The sequence below is a fragment of the Balaenoptera musculus genome, chromosome 9 (assembly GCF_009873245.2).
Source record: "Balaenoptera musculus isolate JJ_BM4_2016_0621 chromosome 9, mBalMus1.pri.v3, whole genome shotgun sequence".
Lineage (NCBI taxonomy): Eukaryota > Metazoa > Chordata > Mammalia > Artiodactyla > Balaenopteridae > Balaenoptera > Balaenoptera musculus.
The window spans coordinates 6929968-6954532 of record NC_045793.1 but is presented as its reverse complement, the minus strand read 5'-3'; the positions used below and the strand labels follow the sequence as shown (position 1 = coordinate 6954532).

General features: G+C 46.9%; 1 protein-coding gene across 2 annotated transcripts; it reads left to right on the top strand.

The window, feature by feature from the left end:
* The first annotated feature begins 2 nt into the window (after positions 1-2).
* Positions 3-23549, top strand: ZNF862 (zinc finger protein 862). Of its 2 annotated transcripts, XM_036863013.1 has the most exons (9): positions 3-26; positions 310-421; positions 890-940; positions 1633-1737; positions 3250-3947; positions 5393-5549; positions 18881-18985; positions 19826-21940; positions 22377-23549. In XM_036863013.1, the coding sequence occupies exons 5-9, from the start codon at positions 3261-3263 to the stop codon at positions 22616-22618; spliced, it is 3306 nt and encodes a 1101-aa protein (XP_036718908.1). In that variant the 5' UTR covers positions 3-26; positions 310-421; positions 890-940; positions 1633-1737; positions 3250-3260; the 3' UTR covers positions 22619-23549. The 2 variants fall into 2 exon arrangements, with proteins under 2 accessions (XP_036718908.1, XP_036718909.1); XM_036863014.1 differs by lacking the exons at positions 3-26; positions 310-421; positions 890-940; positions 1633-1737 and having other exon boundaries at positions 3562-3686; positions 3866-3947.
* Positions 23550-24565: the final 1016 nt, after the last annotated feature.

Here is a 24565-nt window from a genome sequence, read left to right as displayed (position 1 = left end):
AAGTAATGGATCCCGTGGGCAGGCTGGTGAGGAGCGTGCAGGGAGAGGAGTGTGAGTCGGAGCTGGCCTTCGTTATGACACTTCGGTTCCAGTGTGGGGCTGTTCCTAGAAGAACGGGTCTCATTCCCACTGTGACTTGCACGCAGGGGGTGAGCGTGATGTGGCGTAGGTCTTGTATGTAGATGGATAATGCCCCCTCCCCCAGTCTGATCTGTTCCCGGAGTAGGGGTGTCCTCAGGTGGTTGTGAGCTCGGGTGTGGAAGACTAAGGAAGAAGTTGGCGCTTAGCTGGTGTCATTTTTCCTTGCAGGCTCCTGTGACGTTTGATGACATCACGGTGTATTTGCTTCAGGAGGAGTGGATGCTGCTGAGTCAGCAACAGAAGGAGATCTGTGGTTCTGACGAGGTGGTGGCACCACTGGGTATGGGCTCCTGTTCACTCCCCCACTGCCTGCATCTAGGTCACCATTCCCAACCATGTCTGACTGTGACATACTTGAGAATTTTCTGGAATCCGACCATTTTTCTCCAGGCATCTTTATACTGTTTATCCACTCAGTCCCATATCTGACTTAACTGCACACGGATTCACACATCACCCTTTCTCTTTTCCACTTAAATTAGCCAAGAGAAGTGGGGAAATTGGGCGTGTGAAGGCTGGACCTGGATGCTTCAGAATATCCCAGCGTGCCAGAAGGGAAGCCCCATCTGTGGACTGTGGCACTGCAGGGTGGATTTTGTTTCAGTGCCCAGAGGACATTGGAGGTGGTGGGTGGTGGTGGAACGAGCATCAGATCTGCAGCCTGGAAATCTGGTCTCAGTCCCAGCTCTGCCACATGGTACTGACCAAGCCCATTAGCCTTTTCAAGCCTTGGTTTCTTTCTTCACAGGCTTGTCATAGAGGTTCAATGAAATAAAACAACTTGAAACTTGGTGCCCATGTAGGTAGCTTTCATCTTTTCTATTTTCTGAATGTCCTTTCTCTGCTTGTATGGGTAGACTTCCTAGACCATGGACAGACAGGATTGTATTTCATCGTGTGTACATGCATGTGTACTCTTTTCTGATTTCAGTTTGATGACCATCCTCCATGCCTTTCTTTGCTTCTCTTCATCTTGACCCCTAAGGGTTCTGGGGGCAACAGTCTCAGCTCTCTGTGGATGGAGGGGTTGTGCTCTTACTGTCTACTAAAAACGGTTTGAAAACTGATGATTCTTTTAAACCAGAAGTTACAAAGTAGCAGCTGTGGGACAGATTTGGCCTACACCTTTTTTTTTTTCTTTCTTTCATCTCTTTTCTTTGGCTTCTTTAAAATATTTAAATAAGTTGTCAATATTTTGCCATGGGGGGGTTTTCACATAGAAATACGATTTCTGGCTTCTGTTGGAAACTGGGATGGTCTGGCCATGCTGACCCTGTATTCAGCTGGCGGCCCCTCCTGGACGTGAGTAGCTACCCCACACCCGGGTTCAAATCCACAGCCTCCCACCCCTGCCTGGTTTCCTCAGATCGTTGTCTGGTCCCGCTCAGCATTTGAGTTTGAGCCTCTGTTCTGAACCAATAGTTTTCATACCTTTTTAGCCTGTGTGACCTGGATCCGACCTCATAGTGCTTCTCTCTGTTCCTGACTCAGGACCAACTATTGCCAACCCAGAGCTGTTCTATAAATTTGATCGAGGGCCAGAGCCGTGGCTAGCCAATGTCCAGGGCCAGAGGAATCTCTTGAGCCTCCACCGAGGTGAGTGCGGACCTGCCCCCGGGAGGAGGGGTCCTTAGCTGGAGGGAGGGAACAGGAAGCTGGGTCCCAAGACCCCAGTCTCATCCTCTGCCTCTCCCTGTTCCCCACCAATTACACACGAATGCTGTTCTTCCCCCAACCGTCACCCTGTCTACGATATACGCACCTCCCCCAATGTCGTTCTCCAAACTCTCATCTCCCTTTATTTTATTTCTACCTGAGAGTAGATGTTTGTGTATAATTATATATTCTAAGTTCCACGAAGGCATGACTTGGTCTTACTTACTACTGTAGTCCCAGTACCAAGAACAATGCGTGGCACGGAGTTGCGTAGTAGACAATCATGGAATGAATGGGTGAATAAACAGATGGCTGCTAAATCCTAGGGATTGATGTTTGCTTTCCTCCTTGATAAGCATGTCCTGTTCAGGGATTGGCTTGCCCAGAGCCAGGCCAGATGGCCTCTGTCATTGCGTAAGATGACCGCGTTAACCCAGCGCCTTCTACAGGAGAAAAGGGAGGTGGAACAAGTTCCCCCATGAATCGAATTGCGGAAGTTTGCTCTCCCTTGTGATTTATCTCAGATGGACCACAAGGAGCCCTAGACTTCACAGATACTAATGTGTTTTGGTTTGTTTTTCCTGTGCTTGGCTCTTAACTTTGAGCCTATTGACTCTTTCCTAGTAGCTTTGTGCTTCCGGGATTGGCTACAGTTTCGTAGACTGACTGGTCCATTGGCCTGGAGCAAATACTGTTGAGTCCTTGCCCACTGGGCATCTGAACTTGATGGTGCATAATAAATGGCTCCAGAGGAGTTAGAGTTGTCTAAGCTGCATTTCAACCAAGGAGTGAATAAAGAAACTGCTGGTTTAGCTTAAAGAAGAAAAGTCTTAGTGACGTCATGGGATTTTTCACTTCTTGGAAGGGTTGTGGTGTGAGAGAGGGCTGAAGTAGCACTCCTGAGGGGAAGGTACTCAAAGATGGATTGCAGCTCAAGGAAAACTCTGGGGACCAAACTGTCCGCCTGGAAGGTAGGTTGCTCTCTTGCTCTAAAGGTACGTGAGCAAAGTGCAGATGCCTGTCTGGCAGGGGTACCAAAGAGGGGGATTCCTGCCAAGTGTGGAGTTGCAGTGTTTGCTTTAATTACCTTTTTAACCCTACCTTTTCTTAGTTCAGTGTTCTTATCCATAAATAAGTCTGCTCTCCTGAAGATTGTGCCACTGTTTTAGGTTGCAGAGATCAAATTACAGAGATCTCTTTTAGGCCAGGTATATCTGTCCTTTATATTTAAAAAAAAAAAACTGTTTTCTTAAAGCCCATTTGGTTTCTTCTGGGTTAGGCAAGGTGGGCCTGGGGGTTGGGGGCTGGAGAGAAGAGAACACGGGTGCAGGCTGTCACTTTGTGGGTGTGGTTCCAGCTTTCATAGTCCATGGATCTAAGCACCTCTGTGAGTGGCAGTGACTCGACCTATAGGATTTCAGAGAAAATTCCATTTGTTTCTTTTTTCTAAAGGAAAAAACAAGATGGGCTTCATGGAAGAAATGGACATGCAAAGTCCCGCCAGAGAAGCTGGGCTCTACCTGCCTCCTCAGAAGAAAGCCTGTCCTTCCCATTTCAGCTCAGAGAGCGGCGGCATCCAGGGGGACTGCACAGGAAGAAGCAGAAAACCGTTGAGACCCCGGTCCATCCAGAAGTCGTGGTTTGCGCAGTTCCCGTGGTTGGTCATGAATGAGGAGCGGACGGCTCTCTTTTGCTCTGCTTGCCGGGAGTACCCATCCGTCAGAGACAAACGGTCAAGATTAATAGAAGGTTACACAGGACCATTCAAGGTGGAGACTCTCAAATACCACGCCAAGAGCAAGGCCCATGTGCTCTGTGTCAAGGCCTTGGCAGCTCGGGACCCCAGCTGGGCAGCCCGTTTCCGGAGCATCCATGATGTGTCTAGAGAGGTACTGGCCAGTCCGGGGCACCTCTTCACTGCAGATTATCCCATATTTTACCCCCCAGGGCCTCTGGGGGTCTATGATAACCTGGCCCAGCTCCTGCCCAGCTCAAGAGCTGCCCTGGAGGACCCTGGAGGGAGTGGAGCAATTCCTGCATTGTACCTAGACTGCGTTCCTGATTTCAGGCAAAAAGAAATTGCTGATGACATCCGCGGCTCCTCAGACGTTAGCATTTTGTGTAATGACTCTGCTGAGCCCCGTGGCCAGGTAATATGTTTAGAATGATTGCTCGAGGGGCAGGATTCTGTACAATGTTACCATAAGCTGACACGCTTATAATGTGCTAGGTGTTGCTTTAAGTGCTTTACACGTATTATCTCCTTGATTTATGGCAACAGCCGTACTATCATCATCTCCTTTTGGCAGATAACAAAACATACTTAGTGGACCAGAATATTCTAACTTCTGATATAAAGAGAACACCTAAATTCAGAACAGTAATCTTTATCCAGAATCCAGAACGACCACAGAACTCAAGAAATAATCCACAGCCACAAAACAGCCACAGAGCTCTTAAATAATCAATGTAAAACATTTTTTTCAACGTTAACTTCGAAATCATGTAGCACTTTAAAACATTGCAAAGTTTCTTCAGACGTGTTCTTTTATATAATGTTTTTAATGCTGCTCTGCGGTGGGTGGAGCAAACCTAGTTAAACTCATCTTGTTGGGGAACAACTAAGACTTAGGGGGGAGTAATGTCGCCAGAGAACAAGGGCTCTTGTGGCAGTGACCTCCCCCCAGAGCCCTTGACCGCCAGCCCAGTGCTTTCCTTCTACCCCCTGCAGCTCTGGTGGACCCTCAAAGACTCTAGTTCTCACCTCAGGTTTATTTTGTAAAATAAAATAGGTTTATTTTCTAATTTGGAAAATTGGCCTGCAAGGAAACTGTATTAATTGGAATCTTTGAGTAACCAGATCAGGCCCCTTTTCTCAACTCTTCCATGTAAGCGGGATTTTGCTACAAATCATTCTGAGCAACCCCTCTAGTATTCCAATGAGAAGAGCTCAGACGTTCCTCGTGCCTAACATCGTACGTAAAGTTAGTAAGCTCGAATTTTTATGGAATCCAGAAAAGTGACAAAGCTCATTTCCCTTCATGTTCATGTTCCTTCTAGTTTTTAGTATTAGAAGCTAATAAACAGGTCTAACCTTTTATAATCTGAATTCCTTCAGCAGTAAAGTGTGTGTTAACCTAGTCACTGAATATGAGCATCTTTAGTTCTTTTTTACTGCTTCTTCCTTCCCATCCTGGTGGGGCACCTTAGCAGGGGCTTCTAGAGGCAGCTGCCTACCTTTGCAGTCGTGGGTGAGTAGAGGGCGCCCCTTGGGGCTGAAAAGGACAGGGCGCAGTCATGAGGCTCTGCAAGGCCCCTGTTCCTCAGTGCAGTTTCCTTTCCTGCCAGGAAAGAAGGGGAAGGATCATGCCTGCCTTCTAGAATCGCACTGAGGTTCATTTGGTTTTTACCTGCTAATTCTGGGCCACACACATTTGCTTCTTTGACTTTCGGTGGATAAATGAGTTCCTCAGAGCGCATCGGGGCCTCTCGGCAGGCTTCCCAGGAGAAACAGGCCTTGAGCAGGACCCCGGAGGTATCACGCTGGGTGTCCGACGTGAGAGGAGCATTGAGTGACTGCTACTCTTTGTTGCAGGATCCTTCTGAAGAGGGGCTGTTTGAGGAGGTTCCCGTGGTGTTTGAGGATGTGGCGGTGTATTTCACCCGGGAGGAGTGGGGCGCGCTAGACAAGCGGCAGAAGGAGCTGTACAGAGACGTGATGCGGACGAATTATGAGCTGTTGGCATCCCTGGGTAAAGATCCGTGTAGACCTTTGTTTGCCACCATCCCTTGACATGGGAACCCACGAGGGCAGCTGTGGCTTGTAGCCGTCTTCCCATTTCTGCCCTCTCACTGTGCATAGGCAGAGAGTGATTGTATCTTTGCATCTCAGAACTCTCCCTGCTTTGGGATACTGTGCTTTATCTCCTCTTCATCCACCCGTCCATCATCCATCTTCCACCAAACATTATTAGTACCTACTACGTGCTGGATGGATGTGAACGAGTCACGGTCTCTGCTTTCAAGGGGCTGGCAGGTTTGTGGGAGAGACAGACACTTTAGTAAGAAACTATGAAATAACACCAGCTCCATTAGAGATTCAGGAAAAGTGTCCTGGGGCTGCTGAAAAGAGTGACTTAATTTGGCCAGGCATCCGAGGGAGGGATAAGGACAGTCTTTACAGAGTATGAAATATTTTAACTGAGTTGAAAACCAGGTGCACAGGGACGGGCATCTAGACGTGTCAGAGGTGGGGACAGCGTGAGCAAAGGCAGGGAGGCGAGAAAGGGCCTCCGGGAGGATTCCTGGATTCCGCCCTCTACTTTGTGCCAGGGCTGCTTCATCAGGGGCCAGCACGGTGGGTGGTCTCGGCCTGGGTGTCACTAGGTTATAGGCACTGGAGAATGAAGAACAGCATGTGCTGTTCATTACCTTCCCAGAAGAGGCTCCTCTCCTGCATCTGCTTCTGTTCTTGTCTTTACCTCCTTTTTCCATCAGACACCCAGGATTTTCATGTGGCACCAAAAAGACAACTTTTCATCTTATACAGCTGTTAGTTATTATTTTTTTACTAGCATATATTGTAACAGAAACCTTGCAGAACAGGCTGCTGTACATAACTTAGGAATTCCGACAGCGACCTGTATCATGGCTTCTACAGAATGAGAAATTGGGGTATTTGTGGCTTACCTGATGTCATATCCCCAGCTTACACACTGCCCTTTCATGTGCAGCTGAGATATGGATTATTTTCTGAACATACTTGACCTATATACTATTTGTTTTTATCACTGTTCACAATTTTTAAATGGCTCCCCAGACATTCAGAAAGGCTGTGAAAAATTGTTTCTTTTATGAGGAGAGAGGTGCTGTAAGCGTGTTCTGGGCCAGGGCACTTGTACCAAGTGCACCTTCAAAGAGCATCACTGCCACCGACAGCGTTTAAAAGAGAGGGAGGGGCTTCCCTGGCGGTCCAGTGGTTAAGACGCCACACTTCCCACACGGGGGACCCGGCTTTGCTCCCTGGCTGGGGAACTAGGATCACACATGCCATGTGGCACGGCCAAAAATAAATAAATAAATAAAAATAAAAAGAGAGAGAGAGCGAGAGGGAAATTCGCTTTTAAGAAATACATACCCACTTACAAGAAGTTGGTTTTCCTTTGAAGGAGTGAGCAGCAGTGATGCCCTTTGCCCTTTGGACCCCTGTGGAAAGTCATGGGGAAAGCGGTGGGTGACCAGTGGTGTAACAGTGTGTCTCCCGCAACCTGGGCCTGACTTGGATTGTTCAGCCAGACAACAGCATTTTCTTTTTAATTTCTGTATGTTAGGAAGTGGGGAAATCTTAACTAACTGGGGAAATCAAGGGACAGTTCAGCCTCAGTTAAGCGTTGTATGGATGAACAATAAGTATAATCACGGGGAGGGTAATTAATTTTGCTTGAGGGTTGAGGGCAGGAATCAGGGAAGGCTTTATAGAGGATGGGGCTGTCCTCTTCAGTTGTCTGTGGAATTAAAATGGGTACAGGGGTCTAGAAACGGAATTGCATGTGTGTGAGTCCTTCCCTACTTTAATTAGGTCTCCAGCTTTTATCCTTTAACTGTTCTCCAGTTGAGATGATTTTTCATGCTTGAGATATAAAGGCATTTTAAGGAGCCTTGAGGATATAACTGGGGCCAAACGTAAATGATTTGTATGTTTAAAAATAACCTTTTAAAGGGCCTCAAGCTGATAATTGGGATGTAAAACAGTGTTGAAATATAGTGGACCTGTCTAATTATTATTTTTGCTTTGACAAGGTTTTCTTCCTCCAATACTTTATCCTCCTGTGACAAGTATTTTAAAAATTGAAAACCTAATATTATTTGGCATTATCTTTTAATTCTTTTTTGTAAATAGAACTTCTCTTTGGAGTGAACTCAATTTTTGAAAAAGAAAACCTCATCATAATTCTTGCAGCCAAGAAAAGTTCTATTAGACTTTAAAAAAAAAAAATCTCCCATCCATTTTTTTATATCTTTTTTTTGTTTTGTTTTGGTTTTTTCTTTAATTTCCTTCCTATTTATTTATTTATTTATTTTGGCTGCGTCGGGTCTTAGTTGCAGCACGTGGGTCTTGCGTTGTGGCTGGCGAGCTCTTCGTTGCAGCACACAGGCTTCTCTCTAATTGTGGCGGCGCAAGCTCAGTAGTTGCAGCGCACAGGCTCAGTAGTTGCAGTGTGTGGGCTCTCTAGTCGTGGCTGCGGGCTCCAGAGTGCGTGGGCTCTATAGTCGCGGCACGCGGGTTTTCTAGTTGTGGCGCATGGGCTCAGTAGTTGCAGCTCACAGGCTCTCTAGTTGTGGTGCATGGGCTCCAGAGCACGTGGGCTCAGTAGTTGCAGTGTGTGGGCCCTCTAGTTGTGGCTGCAGGCTCCAGAGCACGTGGGCTCTGTAGTTGTGGCACGCGGGCTCTCTAGTTGTGGTGCGTGGGCTCAGTAGTTGAGGTGCACGGGCTTAGTTGCCCCACGGTACGTGGGATCTTAGTTCCCCGACCAGGGATCGAACCTGCATCCCCTGCATTGGAAGGCGGATTCTTAACCACTGGAACACCAGGGAAGTCCACTCTCATCCATTTTTAACGTTTATTATCTTTTAATTGAAGTACTGTGATCTGCTTATATTGGGTGTTACAGGAAGCCTTTATGTTTTCTTTTATTCTTATGTCTGGAAATAATAATAGGCGCTTTTGCTGTTGACTGAACACCTACCAAAGGCTATGTTGAGTGTCTTGCATATCTGCTCTCTAATCCTTAAACCAAACCTGTAAAGCAGGTAGTAGTAGTATCTTCAGGTGAGAAAACAGCCCAACGGCTTTGAGAATCCAACCCATTTAGCTGGAAAATGGCTAAACTGAAATTCTTACTATTCCACCCATTGCATGTGCATTAGACTCGGCTAAAATTCCTGCTTCGTATACGTTTATTACCAATTGGACTCCAGTTCTTTTAGTTTCAAGATTTGTGCTAATCATGTTGTTAATATTAAAATCACAATAGCACCAAGGATAATATAAGATTATTTAAAAGTTCAAGCAGTATTAGAATTTTTTAGAAGTCTCCACTCCTATCCCCAGTCCCCCTAGCAAGAGGGTTAGTAGTTTGGTCTGGCAGTCTCAGACCTTGTCTGGAGGTCACTGTTGGTGCTCTTGCCTCCGCCTCCATGAGAACTGAAGTGCAGAAAGGGGTTGATGCCCTGGGGTGAGAGGCTGTGGTTGCTTCAGCTCAGCTCAGGTCATGGGTCTTTGTGGTCTGGTGGTCATCACGCTACATTGCAGCACATTCATGCCGTTGATTTCCTTTTGCTCTTATCATTTGAGGAAACCCAGCTAATTCTTCCGTTGCTCTTATTAGGATTTACAACGAGTAGATTTGTTCTTTTAGGTTTTATAATTATTGTACCTGTTTTTAAAAAGACAGTCTCAATTTGATTCAGTCAAATTTAATATTAATTTGTCGGTTGTGTGGCAGTTAAATTGCGTCGACTAAAGCTTTTCAACTGATGGTAGTTTCCAGGTTAGGTCCACTCACCTGTCAACAGCCTCCTTGGCCTCACCAGCTCTCTTCTCAATAGGACTGAACTTGCAGAGGACAGTCACTTTGATTATGGAGAAAAGAAGAGGTTTATGTTGTTTTTAATGCTTTCCTGTGTCAACCTCTACTTTTGTGGACTTGCTTTTGCTTAGAACTATTTATCACTCTGTAGAGCTCCAACTGTTCTTTTATTTCTGTACTTTAAATTCTGGTTTCAAACTTGGGCCATATTTGGTGATGTCTCTTGCTTCCCCTGCAAAAAAAGAAAACTCAGTTACATTCCACTGTTAAGAAACTAATATTTGTCAGTAACAGAAACAGAAAAGCCAGTATAGGGACTATGTGGTAACCCTCATTTTTACTAGGAAAGGTGTCATCATATGCTGAGTGGCAGGTCACTCACTTCAGGTGGGCAGTGTCTTTTCTCCATGTGAGGTCATCAACTACAGCTAGACCTCACATAGCTGGGGGAAGAAGTCATGTCACTAAGTGGAAAGCAAAACTAAGTGGGAGAGCCCTCAATGAGATGAGCAGGAGTTAGAATGGCTCATATGATGTCTAGGAGGCCAGCTGCTGTATGGTGGGCCATATACGGCCTCCAAGTGGGGGCCGTGCTGAGCTAGAGAGAGAAGAACCAAGGCAAGGTGCCAGAGTGGCCGTCTCCAAACTGATTCGTTGGCAGGCCTGCCAACCTTGGGCTGGAATTAGTCTGGAAGGATCAGAATCTGTCTTTGTAGGCCAAGCCATTTTTATGGGCTTTTGTGGAGTGTGTGTGTGTGTGTGTGTGTGTGTGTGTGTGTGTGTATGCCTGTGCTATAGTTATGTCTCCTTAGTCACTTTTCCATTACTGAGACATAGGAAAATCTGTTTGAAAATTCCCTTCTGTTTCACTTGTTCTGAAGAGAACAAAAAGAAAAGGTTTCTGGCAACATTTCAGCCATAGCTTCAGAGAGGTGTGATTGGGGTACAGCACTTCTGGGGCCAGTGTGGTGGTGCTAGGGGCAATCAAAGGTGACCAATCCCCAGGGTAATATAACTTAGGCAAACACATTCAGGGATACTCAGTACCATGTATGTTTTCAGTAAATCTTTAAAAATATTTCTTCATAATTATGTTTCTTTAATCAAAGTAGTTCTCATAAGACATATAACAAAAAATGACGGTTCCCTGTCCCACCATTCTCTGTTGCCAAGTCCTCCTCCCCAAAATTTTTTAGCTGTTTCTTCCAGTAACTTGTTTCATTATTTCTGAGTAACACATGTACACATTATTTTTAAAAGCATGAACTTCAGTAGGATGCACTCATAAAACAGCTTCATTCTTTTCCATAACCACTTGTTTGGATCAGCTCTTTGGGGATTTTCTTTCTCACCCTTTGGGTTGCCAAAAGAAAATTCAAAGAGCTTTACTTGATATGAATATTTTATTGAGCAAAAAACAAACTGTTCATGAACTGGGAGACTTCAAACCCAAAGTGGTTAAAAACTTGGCTCTCAGCAGTTAAAGCTCAATTTGTAAAGCATGAATGAAGAAGTACATTGTTTTTTAATTGTGATTATATTCTCTTTAGGGTTGTAGCACTGTGTACCTTTTCTTGTGTGTAGCTGATTGGCTTGGAAGCTGTAAGATCACACTGACATGAAGGAAACTTAAATTTTGTTTAAGACCAGAGTCAGCATTTTGAGGAAATCAGGACAGCTTAAGATTTGGTTATGTGATTATGAGTGTTTGGTCCAGGGGTCTGTTCAAATTGTGGCCTCCATTTTGGTTTCTCTTTACAGGGTGAAACCTGGGGCAGGGCACATGACTTGTCACACTTAGGTAAACAGAAAGTCCTCCAGTCACTTTTTAGTCACATTAATGATCTAATTTCAATTAATAAAATGTCCAGTACAGTACCCTTCAAAAATGTCCTGATTAGGAGGAGGACTCTGGGAAGATGGTGGAACACCAGGGATCTGTCTTCTCACATAGACAACAATTGCACTGGTAGAATCTGTCTGATATAACTATTTTGGAACTCTGAAATCTGTCAAAGGCTTGCAACTTACAGGAGAAGAGTTGGAAAGTAAATTGTGATTAAGTTTGGTCAATTTCAGCTCGTAGCACATTAGCAGCTGCACATCTCCCACCCCTACCACGGTACAGGCAGCTGTGCCATGTTCCTGGAGCGGCTTGCACACAGATTGCAGGAATTAGGGTGGGCAAAAAGGATGCTGTCCTCTAAGTATCAGGGATCGGTGCCCTGATCACCGATCGCTGCTTCTCATCACAGAGGTGCAGACAAAGAAGTAAGCAGCCAGTGTTGATGCACCTCCCCCATTTTTGCAAGTTTCTCCCCCTCCTCTTAATTTTTCTCTTTTCCCTCTTTTGAAAACCAGACATTAAAGACTAGGACATTCGAAAACATATAGGAGGAAAATTAGAAAGTGATTTTGCATACCCAGGGAAAGACTCCAAAAGACCTGAGAAGACTTTAAGTTTACACCTCAGGCTGAGCCTTGGCACAGAGATAGCCTATAATGATTAAAAATTTTAAAATAATAACAATAATCGAAGACAATAAAAACAGCAAACCTTGGGGATCGGGGAGAATCTGATTTCCAGAGTTACCACATTATTAGATTCAAATATCCAGTGTTCAACAAAAAATCACAAGGCACACAAAGAAATAGGAGAGTATGACCCATTCAAAGGAAGAAACTAAATCAATAAAAACTGTCCCTGAAGAAGACCTGATGGCAGGTATACCATAAAACAACTGTCTTAAAAATGCTCAAAGAAGGGCTTCCCTGGTGGCGCAGTGGTTGAGAGTCCGCCTGCCAATGCAGGGGACGCTGGTTCGAGCCCTGGTCTGGGAGGATCCCACATGCCGCGGAGCAACTGGGTCCGTGAGCCACAATTGCTGAGCCTGCGCGTCTGGAGCCTGTGCTCCGCAGCAGGAGAGGCCGCGATAGTGAGAGTCCTGCGCACCGCGATGAAGAGTGGCCCCCGCTTGCCGCAACTGGAGAAAGCCCTCGCACAGAAACGAAGACCCAACACACCCAAAAAAGAAATAAAGAAATAGATTAAAAAAAAAATGCTCAAAGAAATTTAGGAAGATGTGGAGAAAGTCAAGACAGCAATGTATGAATAAAATGGAAATATAAATAAAGAGAGAAAACCTAAGAAGGATCTAGAAAGAAGACTGAGAGCTGAAAACTACAATAACTGAAATGAAAAATTAACTAGAGGAATACAAAAACATTTGAGCAGGCAGAATAAAGAATCAGCAGGCTTGAAGATAGGACAATGGAAGTTATGGAGCCTGTGAAACGGAAACAAAAAAGGCCAAAGAAAAGTGAACAGAGCCCAAGGGACATGCGGGAAACCATCAAGTGGACCAGCATACACATTGTGGGAGTCCCAGAGGGAAAAGAGAGAGAGAAAGGGAAAGACATAATGGCTAAAATCTCTACAAATTTAATCAAAGACATGAATATAAACATCCAAGAAGCTCAACAAACTCCAGGTAAGATGAATTCAGCCACCCACACTGAGACACACTATAATCAGAATTTCAAAAACAAAGACAGAATCTTGGAAGCAGCAAGAGAGAAGTGAATCAACTAGAGAAAGCCCGCATGCAGCAATGAAGACCCAACACAGCCAAAAATAATAAATAAATAAAAATAAATAAATTTACTAAAAAAAAAAACAAGATCTCAAATCAACAACTTAACTTTACAACTTAAGGAACTAGAAAAAGAATAATAAACTAAACCCAAAGCTAGCAGAAGGAAGGAAATGATAAAGATGAGAGCAGAGATAAATAGAGAATAGAAAAACTAGAGAAAAATCAATGGAACCAAAAGTTGGTTCTTTGAAAAGATCAACAAAATTGACAAACCTTTAGCTAGATGGACTAAGAGGCACAGGCAAGAAAGGAAAAAATAGACAAGTTGGGCTTCATGAAAACTGTAAAATTTTGTGCATGAAAAGACATACGTATAAATATAATAAAAAGGCAACATACAGAATGGGAGAAAGTATTTGCAAATCATATATCAGATAAGGGATTACTATCCAGAATATATAAAGAACTCCTAAAACTCAGCAACAACAAAAAACCTGATTAAAGGGCTTCCCTGGTGGTGCAGTGGTTGAGAATCTGCCTGCCAATGCAGGGGACATGGGTTCGAGCCCTGGTATGGGAAGATCCCACATGCCGCAGAGGAACTAGGCCTGTGAGCCACAACTACTGAGCCTGCGCGTCTGGAGCCTGTGCTCCGCAACAAGAGAGGCCATGACAGTGAAAGGCCCGTGCACCACGATGAAGAGTGGACCCCGCTCGCCACAACTAGAGAAAGCCCTCGCACAGAAACGAAGACCCAACACAGCCAAAAATAAATAAATAAATAAATTTATTAAAAAAAAAAAACAAACCTGATTTAAAAATGTACAAAGGACTTGAATAGGCATTTCTTCAAAGAAGATGTACAAATGGCCAATAAGCATATGAAAAGATACTCAATATCACAATCATTAGGGAAACGTAAATCAATACTGCAATAAGATACCACCTCACACCCATAAGGATGCCTACTATCAAAAAAATAGACAACAACAACTATTGCTGAGGATAGAACCTTTATGCCCTGTTGGTGGGAATATAAAATGGTAAGTCACTGTGGAAAACAGTATGGTGGATTAAATTATAGTGTTATATCAATGTTAAATTTTCTGATTTTGATCATTATACTTTGACTATATAAGACATATTACTTTTCAGTTGCCACATAACGAATTATCACAAATTTAGTGGCTAAAAAACACCCATTTATTATCTCACAGTTCTGGAGTTCAGAAGTCCAGGTGGGCTTAGCTGGGTTCTTTGCTTAGGGTCTAACATGGCTGAAATTAAGTGTGCCAGACTGGCCTCTTATCAGGAGGCCTTGGGAAGAATCACTGGGTTGTTGAGTTGTTGGCAGAATCAAGTTCCTTGTGGTTTTAGGACTGAAGTCCCCGTTTTCTTTCTGGCTGCCGACCATTCTCAGCTCCTAGGGCCTGCTCCGAGGTCCTTTCCACATGGCCTTCTCCATCCTTAGGCCAGCAATAATACATTGAATTTTTTTGGTGTTTTGATTCTCTGACTTCCTCTGCTTTTAAGCGGCTAGTGTGATTACATTAAGTCACCCAGACAACATATCTTTTGCTATGTAATGTAATTACGGGTGTGATATCAGTTCACACATTTCAGTCACACTCCAAGGGGCAGGGATTAGGCAAGGGTTGGGGTCATGGAGCTCGTGTTAGCGTTTTGCAAACCCGATAAGAGAATGTCTTTTTTCTTGAGTAATACACACAGAAGTATTCAGGGATAAAGGGAGGAATGAAAACAATTTAGCCTCAAATGGTCCAGAAAAATATTATATATATATATAACATATATTTTAAAGCTTCCCAGGTAACTCCAGTGTGCAGCCTGCACATATACATATATATGTATTTATATATCATACATATATAGAGAGTAAAAGGAGGGAGGGAGAGAGGGCACATGGGCATGATAAAGCAAATGGAACAAAATGCAAATGATTGGCGTTCCTTGTTTTATTATTAAAACTTTTCTATAGGTCTTAAATGATATCAAAAATTGACCAAAAAAAAAAAAATTAGGAAACAAAAGTCCAGTCCTTGTGTAGTGGTTAAAAATCTGGACTTCATTTAAAGCTGAAGTTTCTTGCCTCTCCCATCTCAACCTGCTTTAGGTCTAGAATCCGGAATCTTGTGATAGGAAGAAAGAAGTTCTCCTCCTACCCCCCCAGCTTGTTCCAGGACTTTTGCTGCATCCTGGCTGGGAATGGTGGTGTGTAGGTGGGGAGGAGAGGTACAAGAATTACATCCATGTAATCTGATAGCAGTTACATGTAGCTGGGATAATTGAAAGCTGATTCTCCAAGTGTGTTTGTGGGTTCTGCACTCCCCCAAACCCCCGTTACTGGAGATCTCTCACTACAGTGGGTAATGTCTGCTTTGGCAGTCTGCCCCATATGGGCTCCTTAGGGGAGCATCACCAATAGGCAGACAGGGGCAGTCCCTTTAAGTGGCTCTGGGCCTCTTCTCTTTCCCTCTGAGGCCCACATCTAGACCATGGAAAACACTTATATATCCTTTGCTCTGACAAGCCCTGTGAATGTAGGCTCTTCCCAACATGGCCACCACCAAGGAACCGTCGGTCAGTTTATGCCTTTAGTCTTTTCCAGGCCTGGATTCCTGAGCAGTCCCACAGCTCTAGGAAGTACAGGTCAGGATGTCATTCCCATTAGGCTTAAGGTCAGAGGAAAGTAGCCCAGTCCACCCCACCCCTCCCCGTGGTAGTGTGGAGGGCTCACAGTACACTTGACAGCTCTTTCCAAGCATCTCTAATATCCAGCTTCCTGACCTCCTCCCTCCCAGTGCTTTGACTCCCTCTTAGTGGCAAGTGCTTGGGTTACAGCCCAGTGTTTCAGCCACTCTTTCCAAGTTGGCTTCGGTGGTCTAGCTTTGGAATGGGGGAGAGTTGGCTCCTAGTTTCGGAGAGCCTTCAGCCAAAACAGGCAGACAGAATCACACTTTAATATCCTGTTGTATATGTTTATTGCTATTCCTGATTTATTGATTTTAGATATTATCTATTGATTCCTACTGTGGAGGACGAAGATATGGCCCTCTTACATCACCCCAGGCCCCCACTTCTCTTCCCTCCATCCTCTCAGAACAGGTATATCATACTTTTTTGGTTAATTCAATGTAAATTATTTGCCTAATTATGATTATGTATTATTTACTTCTAATCAAAGTGACATATTACGATGACGTTTCCTTTGTTGTAGGACATTTTCCCCCCCCAGGAATTGAAATTTTTTATTTTTTTACTTTGCTAGCTTTCTGTACTGTCACCAATTCTTGTCAAACTCTCCATGGAATTATATAACTCCTTTGAAGAGTCTTTTCCACATGATCAAACATCCTGTGACCTATTGGTTTCACTTTTTTTTCTGGAAACTGTCAGGGGTCTTCCATTCCTCTGCTCTATCTAAACTAGTTATACTTTAGGACTGCTGCACAGCTGTGGGCTTAGACTTTACTTCATCTCTCTCCTATTTCCTGGATCTATTGCTTCTTTTCGGTTTATGTCTTCATTTTGTTGGAGCACATCCTTCAGTAACTTCCTAAGAAAGGGTTCATGGGAGACATTTTTTTAAAGACTCTGTATATCTGAAAATGCCCTTATTCTGCTCTCACAATTGATAATTTGGTTTGGGTATAGAATTCCAGGTTGGAAATGATTTTCCTCAGCATTTTGAAAGCATTGCTTTTAGGTTTTACAGGTGGTGTTGAGAAGTCTAAATACCTTTTTATTCCTAAATCTTTGAACACAGCCTGTTTTTCCACTCTGAAAAGTTTTAAGACCTATTCCAGCGTTTTGAAGTATTTAGTGCTTAATGATATGGATGTTTTTTCATCTTTTGTTCTGGATATCTGGTGCTTCCCTTCCATGTGGAAACTCACAGTTTCCATTTTGGGGAAACATTCTTGTATTATTTCTTCCTTTGCATTTTCTCTTTTCTTTCTTCCAAAAAGTCCTATTAGTTAGATATTAGACTTCTTAAATTGAGCCTCTGGTTTTGTTTTATTTTTTTCTTTTTCTCCTATTTCCTGCTTCTGTCTTTTTTGTTCTACTTTCCTGGAGATTTCCTCCATTTTATTTTCTAACAATTCTATTTAATTTAAAACATTTTTTTCTATCGTATTTTAAATCTAAGAGCCCTTATTGCTCTTTTCATGGATAACTATCATGACTTTTCTCTGTGGGAATGTTCTAGTTTTCAGGGGAGGGGGTTGAAATTTTGTTTTGCTTCCTGCAGTATCTCTAGTTCCTTCAATCCTTTTTCCTACTTGTTAGCAGTTTGTCTTAAATAAATATCTTTAGGTTCATTCACATTTAAGAGTAAAGCCTTAAAAACTGGCTGGAAGCTCTGTGTGCATGGCTGGGACTCAAGGGGTAGGTTACATTGCAGGGTGACCAGCTGTGAACCTGGATGTTTCATTGAAGAGCCCGGCGAAGTCTGGATCCGTAGGTCTTTCGGGGAGGAGGGTTGGGGAGGGGCAATTCCATTTCTCCAAAGAAAACTTCCTGTCTCCTGCTTGGCTGTACACTAAGCTGGTGTTCTCGGAGCCAAGTAACGCAGCTTCTGGTCTGTAGACTGTCTTCATCTGTTTGCATCACAGCTCTTCTCCTTCATCTTTCACTCACCCCACCATTCCAGGGCCCGGAACCTTTCTGGTTAAGTTTTCTGTAGACCAACCTCTCTCTCCTCCTTGGGGGAGGGTGGTGGTGTTTTCTGGCTTCCTGGAATAGGTGAGCGGACCTGGCCTTGAACCGGTCTCTCCTTACCCACCACCTTCTGCTGCACCTGGTGCCTCCAGGTCCTAGCTCTTTTGGGGATTCTGGGGTCAAGTTCACTTCTTTCTCCTTATTACCCGCTCTGCCGGCATTTGGTGTCCAGCTCTGTTAGTTCTTCTCTTTTATCTCCTTTCCTTCTTCTAAAAATGTATTAACATTTCTAGTACAATGTTTCTCTTGGGCTTACGCTTCTTTTTATTATTATCCCTTTGCCCTCATTTTAGAGATGTTTGAAGAAGAATAAGTGTTCAATCTACCACAGATTAATAATGAATTATATTTTTATTAGTAGTAAATATGTGGATACATACACACACATGAACATATAAATATATTTGAATGATCCAAAGATGAATAGTGAAAATAATCTCCCTTTTACCTTGTCCTTCAGTCCCTCCACAGAAGTGCCTGCAGTTACCAGTGGCTTGTATATGTCTTTCCAAAGAAAGGTTATACACCCATTCACACAGATACATAAAAAGCATGTAAGTAGAGATTAATGGATTTTACTTTAAATCAAGAAAGCAATTTCTTCGCATAGCCCTGAAGAATATTCATATTTTCAGTAAAGGGCAGTGCTTAACCCAAAGACACGAATCTCCTCTAGTCGGATTTCAGGTTCCGCAGCAGGTGGTAGGCAGCGTGAAGGGGCTTTTCAGGTGCCCCGTGTAGTTAGCCACCTGCGCCAAGGCCAGCTGCGGGAGTTGCTAAGGGGCACACGCATGGGACAGTTGTTGGTGGCCCTCTCCCACTTCTCGTGTGGCTTTCTTTATCATCCCTGTCCTCTCTCCTTCTATTTTGTCCTCTGTATTTCTTCCTGTTTTCGCCCTTTCCCCTCTAGATTCGTTTAGCTGACTCATGCTCCCATGGATGAGCCATGGAGCTAAGGGATGCACCCTAATTTGGTGCCTCTTTGGGTTTTAAGAATAAATTGGCACCCTAGATGGGTATGCTTTCATCGCGCCCCTGGTTGGAAAGATTTTATTAGGAAATGCACCCAGAGGCCTCCCTGGATCTTTCAGATGGGCCGCTTGACTTGACAGTCCAGACCTGTGATGTCACTGTGACTCTTCGTCCCTGCAACAGGGCCTGCTGCCGCCAAACCAGACTTGATCTCAAAACTGGAGCGGAGAGCTGCACCCTGGATCAAGGACCCAGACGGGCCCAAGTGGGGGAGAGGCCGTCCTCCAGGTGGGTCTTGACCTGCTGGGTTCTGAAGGGTACGTCCGGGGGCCCAGGCAGCTATGGCGAGTCACACAGTGTTAGTTCCGCCATCCTCACGCGGAAACTGTCGTGCACCAGGCCCTGTATTGGTAGAAAAACGTGAATAAGAAACTAACTGTGCCTTCACGGTGTAGAAGAATCTGAGAAACTGGGACAGTTTGGGAAAAATAAGGAGCTTTGATGAGCAGAAGTGAAACGGGGAGACTGTGGTAGAGCTGAAGGGGGAGGTGCGTGGTGGGCACTGGTCACGAGGAGCCACGCGACCCACGGCTGTGAGCCTCTGCTGCCTCCTCCCCTGGTGTTTAGTGACAACACTGTTGGTCTGTGAGAGTTAGCAGTTTTGTGTATCTCTGTCAGTAACTTATTGGCTAACAGCTACTGTGTATACTCCTATGCCTCCCTTGTTTCCAAGGCTCATAAGAAGACTTTTGGATGTTTAACCTCATTTCTTTGTGGTGCCTCGAAAGAGGATTAAAACCATCCAATAGCATCTGTGGCCAAGGTGCTAATTAAGCTTATTAGCATCTGATGTCACATGATCTCAGGGTAGATATGTAGCTAGGGAGGGGGAGGCTGGCTAAAGAGCCCAAAAGGATTAGCAGACAACTCTTGGGGAGACAGACTGGCTTTCAGAGAAAATAATGGGAAAGGGTTTAAATAGAAGCCCTACTGATTTCTAGAAAGGTGGATCACATTCATCTTCTCTGCTTTGCATAAGGGGTACTTATTGAATTGGGGTGCCTTAGCTGATAGGAGGCTGCAGAGTTCTGGGCAGCAAAACCGAGCACAGTTTGATTTGCTCCAAAGGGAAGAAGACGACGGTGGCCATTAGAGAGGCACACACACAGGCCTCGGATCTGGAATCTGCACTGCTTCCAGCTCCTTCCATGGAGACGTGCACCTCCTACTGCAATCCCAGCCTTTGTGAAGTAGAAGCAGATGGACGGAGGAAAATCAAGAGGACTTACAGACCCCGCTCAATTCAGAGGTCGTGGTTTGGGCAGTTCCCATGGTTAGTAATTGACCCAAAAGAGACCAAGCTTTTCTGCTCAGCTTGCAGAGAAAGACCTAGTCTGCACGACAAATCATCCCGGTTAGTCCGAGGTTACACGGGTCCTTTTAAAGTGGAGACTTTAAAGTACCATGAAGTCAGCAAAGCACACAAGCTCTGTGTCAACACCCTGGAAGTCAGGGAAGACACCCCGCAGGCCGCCCTCGTCCCCGAGATCTCCAGTGACCTGATGGCCAACATGGAGCACTTTTTCAATGCCGCCTATTCCATCGCGTACCACTCGAGGCCCCTGAACGACTTTGAGAAGATCCTGCAACTCCTCCAAAGCACCGGGACCATGATTTTGGGCAAGTACCGAAATCGCACCGCCTGCACTCAGTTCATCAAATACATCTCCGAGACTCTGAAGAAGGAGATCCTTGAGGATGTCCGGAACTCCCCGTGTGTGAGCGTGTTGCTGGACAGCGCCACAGGCACCTCCGACCAGTCCTGTGTGGGCGTTTACATCCGCTACTTTAAGGGGACGGAGGTGAAGGAGTCTTACATCACTCTGGCCCCACTCTACAGCGAGACGGTGGATGGATACTTTGAGACCATCATCTCTGCCCTGGACGAACTGGACATCCCCTTCCGGAAGCCTGGCTGGGTGGTGGGCCTGGGAACCGATGGCTCAGCCATGCTGAGCTGCAGAGGAGGTGTGGTGGAGAAGCTCCAGGAGACCATCCCCCAGCTGCTGCCGGTGCATTGCGTGGCCCACCGGCTACACCTGGCCGTGGTTGACGCCTGTGGAGGCATCGACCTGGTCAAGAAGTGTGACCGGCACATCCGAACCGTCTTCAAGTTCTATCAGTCCTCGAACAAAAGGCTGAATGAGCTGCAGGAGGGCGCGGCCCCACTGGAGCAGGAAATCATCCGCCTGAAGGACCTGAACGCTGTCAGGTGGGTGGCCAGCAAGAGGCGCACGCTGAATGCGCTCATCGTGAGCTGGCCCGCCCTGGCCAGGCACCTCCAGAGCGTGGCGGAAGCGGGTGGCCAGGTCGGGCACAGGGCCAAAGGCATGCTGAAGCTGATGAAGGGCTTCCATTTCGTCAAGTTCTGCCACTTCCTCTTGGACTTCCTGAGCATCTACGGGCCTTTGTCCGAAGTGTGCCAGAAGGAGATCGTGCTGATTACGGAGGTGAACTCCACGCTGGCACGGGCCTACGTAGCGCTGGAGACCCTCCGTCACCAGGCAGGACCCAAAGAGGAAGAGTTCAATGCCGGCTTCAGGGACGGGCGGCTCCACGGCATCTTCCTGGACAGAGTGGAGGTGGCGGAACAGCGGTTCCAGGCGGACAGGGAGAGGATGATCCTGACTGGGATTGAGTACCTCCAGCAGAGGTTTGACGCGGACCGTCCCCCGCAGCTCAAGAACATGGAGGTGTTTGACGCCACGGCCTGGCCAAGTGGGATGGAACTGGCCGGTTTTGGGAATGATGATATTCTTGCCCTGGCCAGATATTTTGAACTCTCACTGCCCCCAGGATACAGCGAGGAAGCACTGCTGGAGGAGTGGCTGGGCCTGAAAGCCATCGCCAAGAACTTGCCGTTCTCCATGCTGTGCAGGAACGCCCTGGCCCAGGACTGCCGCTTCCCCTTGCTCAGCAGGCTCGTGGCAGTGGTGGTCTGTGTGCCCGTCTCCACCTCCTGCTGTGAGCGCGGATTCAGTGCCATGAACCGGATCAGGACCGATGAGAGGACCAAGCTCTCCAACGAGGTGATCAACATGCTCATGATGACAGCGGTGAATGGTGTGGCGGTCACAGAGTACAACCCCCAGCCCGCCATCCAGCACTGGTACCTGACCTCCTCAGGTCGGCGTTTCAGCCACGTCTACACCTGTGCCCAAGTGCCACCCCGCTCCCACACAAGTAAGTATGCGTGGCAGAGTTCCTGGACCTGGGGAGGCAAAGGAAGAGAATCTTAGCTTCCCAACCCCATGCTGAGCTCACAGCCTGGTAGAGTCTGCTCAAGTCAGCTGTCACAGTAGGCTTGCTCTAAGGTGTCACGTGCCCAACCATTTGCTAGACCAGTGGGTGCTCAAGACGGGACACCTACCCTCCAGGAGATTAGGATCCAGCTAGAAGGCAGGACGCCCACACTGCAGGGCACAGGGCATAGAGCCAAGAGCAGGAATTTCCAGAGCAAGACTGCCCAGGTTCAAATTCTCGTCCTGCCGCTGACTAGCACGTGACCTCGGGCAAGTTAATCTCTTTGTGCTATGGTTTTTCATCTGTAAAGCGAATTAATAGACATGAAGGGCTTAGAACAGCATCTGGCGAGTCGTGCCCATGGCACTCTTTAAAGGTTCAGACTGCTACCAGAAATCACTCGGGGACTGGACCAGTGAGGGCAGAGACACCACATTCCCGTGGGGCTGTGCGGACCCTCTTTGCAGAGGGAAGAGGTTGGTGCAGGTCACAGGGGCTGTGAGGACGGTGCTGTGTGGAGGAGAAGGTTGGGGGTTTCAGGCAGGGGAGGGGTCCGTGAGGAGAGCCTCCCAACTAGCCTGGAAGGCCAGGTGGGGACTGGGCTTGAGGGGGAAGTGACATTATCCTGGAGGCCAAGTTACCGGACATCTTAAGTAAGAAATTTCCCTCTTTTCAAGTAGTCACTGAACACCAAAGAAAACTGCTCCAGGCTGCTCCTGTGTCACTGAACAGTGACAGAGCCATGGTTTTCCTCTCTTGGCGTCTTCCTGTAGCGGGTCTCCGTCCTCTTGCTTCTGCTTTCATCCTACCTCAGGGTCTGTGATCGTCAGCAGTGGACCGGCCTCGGGGCTGACAGACGCTCTGTAGGAAGCCTGGTGGCCCTGGCCCTGCAGCTGGGGGGTGGGTGCAGGGAGGGGGCAGAAGTGGAGAGAAGGAAAGAGGGTGATTCCAACACGGGAGTCCTTCACCCACGCATTTGGTGAGTGAGCTGCTCTCCCTGCCCGACCTGTGAGGGTGAAGGAGGAGAAGACGCCCTCAGCTGTGCGCTTCTGCAAGTTGTAATCATAGGGCGGTGGGACTAGGACGTCTGAAGCAAACAGAGAACACGGCCAGATTGTATATGGTAGAGCCTTCTTTCCCAGGCAGTTTCTCAACCTCAGCACTGCTGACGTTTGGGGCCAGGTAGTTCTTCGCTGTGGGTGCCTGTCCTGCGCCTGGCCACCCCTGGCCTTTCCCACTACACACACACTGGGTACCAGTAGCACCCTCCCCGTTGTAGCAATCAAAAAGGTCTCTGGACTCTGCCAAATGTCCCCTGGGAGCAAAATTGCCCCCCCCACCCCCACCCCCGCCCATGAGCTCTGCTGCCCTGGGGGAAAGTCAGCAGAGTGGGACTCCATCAGGCCCACAGAGAGCAGTCCTTGTCTGTCTCCAGTCTGTTCTGCCAGGGCTTCTTCACTGAACATACCTTGGGGCGCAGTTGGTTGTGGGGAGGGGATTATCATCTGATCTGTTTTCTCTGTCTGACTGTACCCTCCCTTTCCTCCCGCACGAGGGGCGGGGCTCAGGAAGGAGAAGATAGGAGCGCTCCGCGTGGAAGAGGCTGTGACCCAGAAGCCGCCCATCCCGTCCTACGGGGAACCCGTGGAGGTCCTGATGGACTGCGTCCTAGAGCCTCGCCACGGACTCCTGTGTCCCCACCCCAGCCAAGAGGCCCTGGGCTGTCCTGATGAAGCGCTCCTGTAAGAGCAGGACCCTGAGGGGTTGCCTGGGAGACCCCCTGCTGCCTTGGCCCTCGTGATCATGGTGACAGGCCCTGGGATTCTAGGCTGCCCTAAAGTCTTCGCTTGGTGGGGACTCTCTGAGCACTGGGAAGTGGCAGTGACAAGGTAATGAAGCCCACATCCCAGGGAGGCAGGGGGATCCGGAGGCACACAGCCTGCTTACCAAGGCCCTCCTCTAAGCCGAGCGGCGACCTCACAGCACTTCAATATGCAGAAGGGTTCTTAGCTCAAGCTCATTTTAAGGTGCTTCAGGAAATAATTCCATCATGAAAGATTTCACCCCATGTTTTGGTGGCAGGAGGACTTTTCTGAAGTGGGAGAGGCGGTTGGGGGTAGGGGGCTTAAAGGAGCACTCCAGCCCCTGGGTAGCTGGGGAGCATCCCAGCGGGCTGCCCACAGCCTGAGTGGCGCGGGGTAGACACGTGGTGAGGGGCATGGGATGAGCAGGTCTAGGGCCAGCTGGCCTGGCTCTGGGATCTATCCCCCTGGCTCCATGGCAGAAGCCGGGAGCCTCAACTTCAAATGGGAGACTCGCATCAGAGACTTCCTGTCCTCTATCTCCTCCCAGGGCCTTCCTTTAGGATGAGGCAAGCAGAACCCCTTTGCACAGAGCAATCAAGAAAGGTTATCCTCCTGCAGCTCCCAGACAGGGGAGGAGTGTTTCCCTGGAGGGAGCCTGGCGCTTTCCACCAGTCGCAGCCCTTGCGTTGTGCTGAGCCCGGGTTTTCTACGGAGCAGAGCAAACAGGACAAGTTTGCACTTGGGGGGCTTGGGATCCTGT

Coding starts and splice junctions, on each gene's coding strand:
- ZNF862 (XM_036863013.1), top strand. CDS start 3,261: ATGGGCTTCATGGAAGAAATGGACATGCAAAGTCCCGCCAGAGAAGCT. Junction 3,948..5,392: donor CTGCTGAGCCCCGTGGCCAG/GTAATATGTTTA, acceptor TCTTTGTTGCAG/GATCCTTCTGAAGAGGGGCT. Junction 18,986..19,825: donor GGGGAGAGGCCGTCCTCCAG/GTGGGTCTTGAC, acceptor TTTGCTCCAAAG/GGAAGAAGACGACGGTGGCC.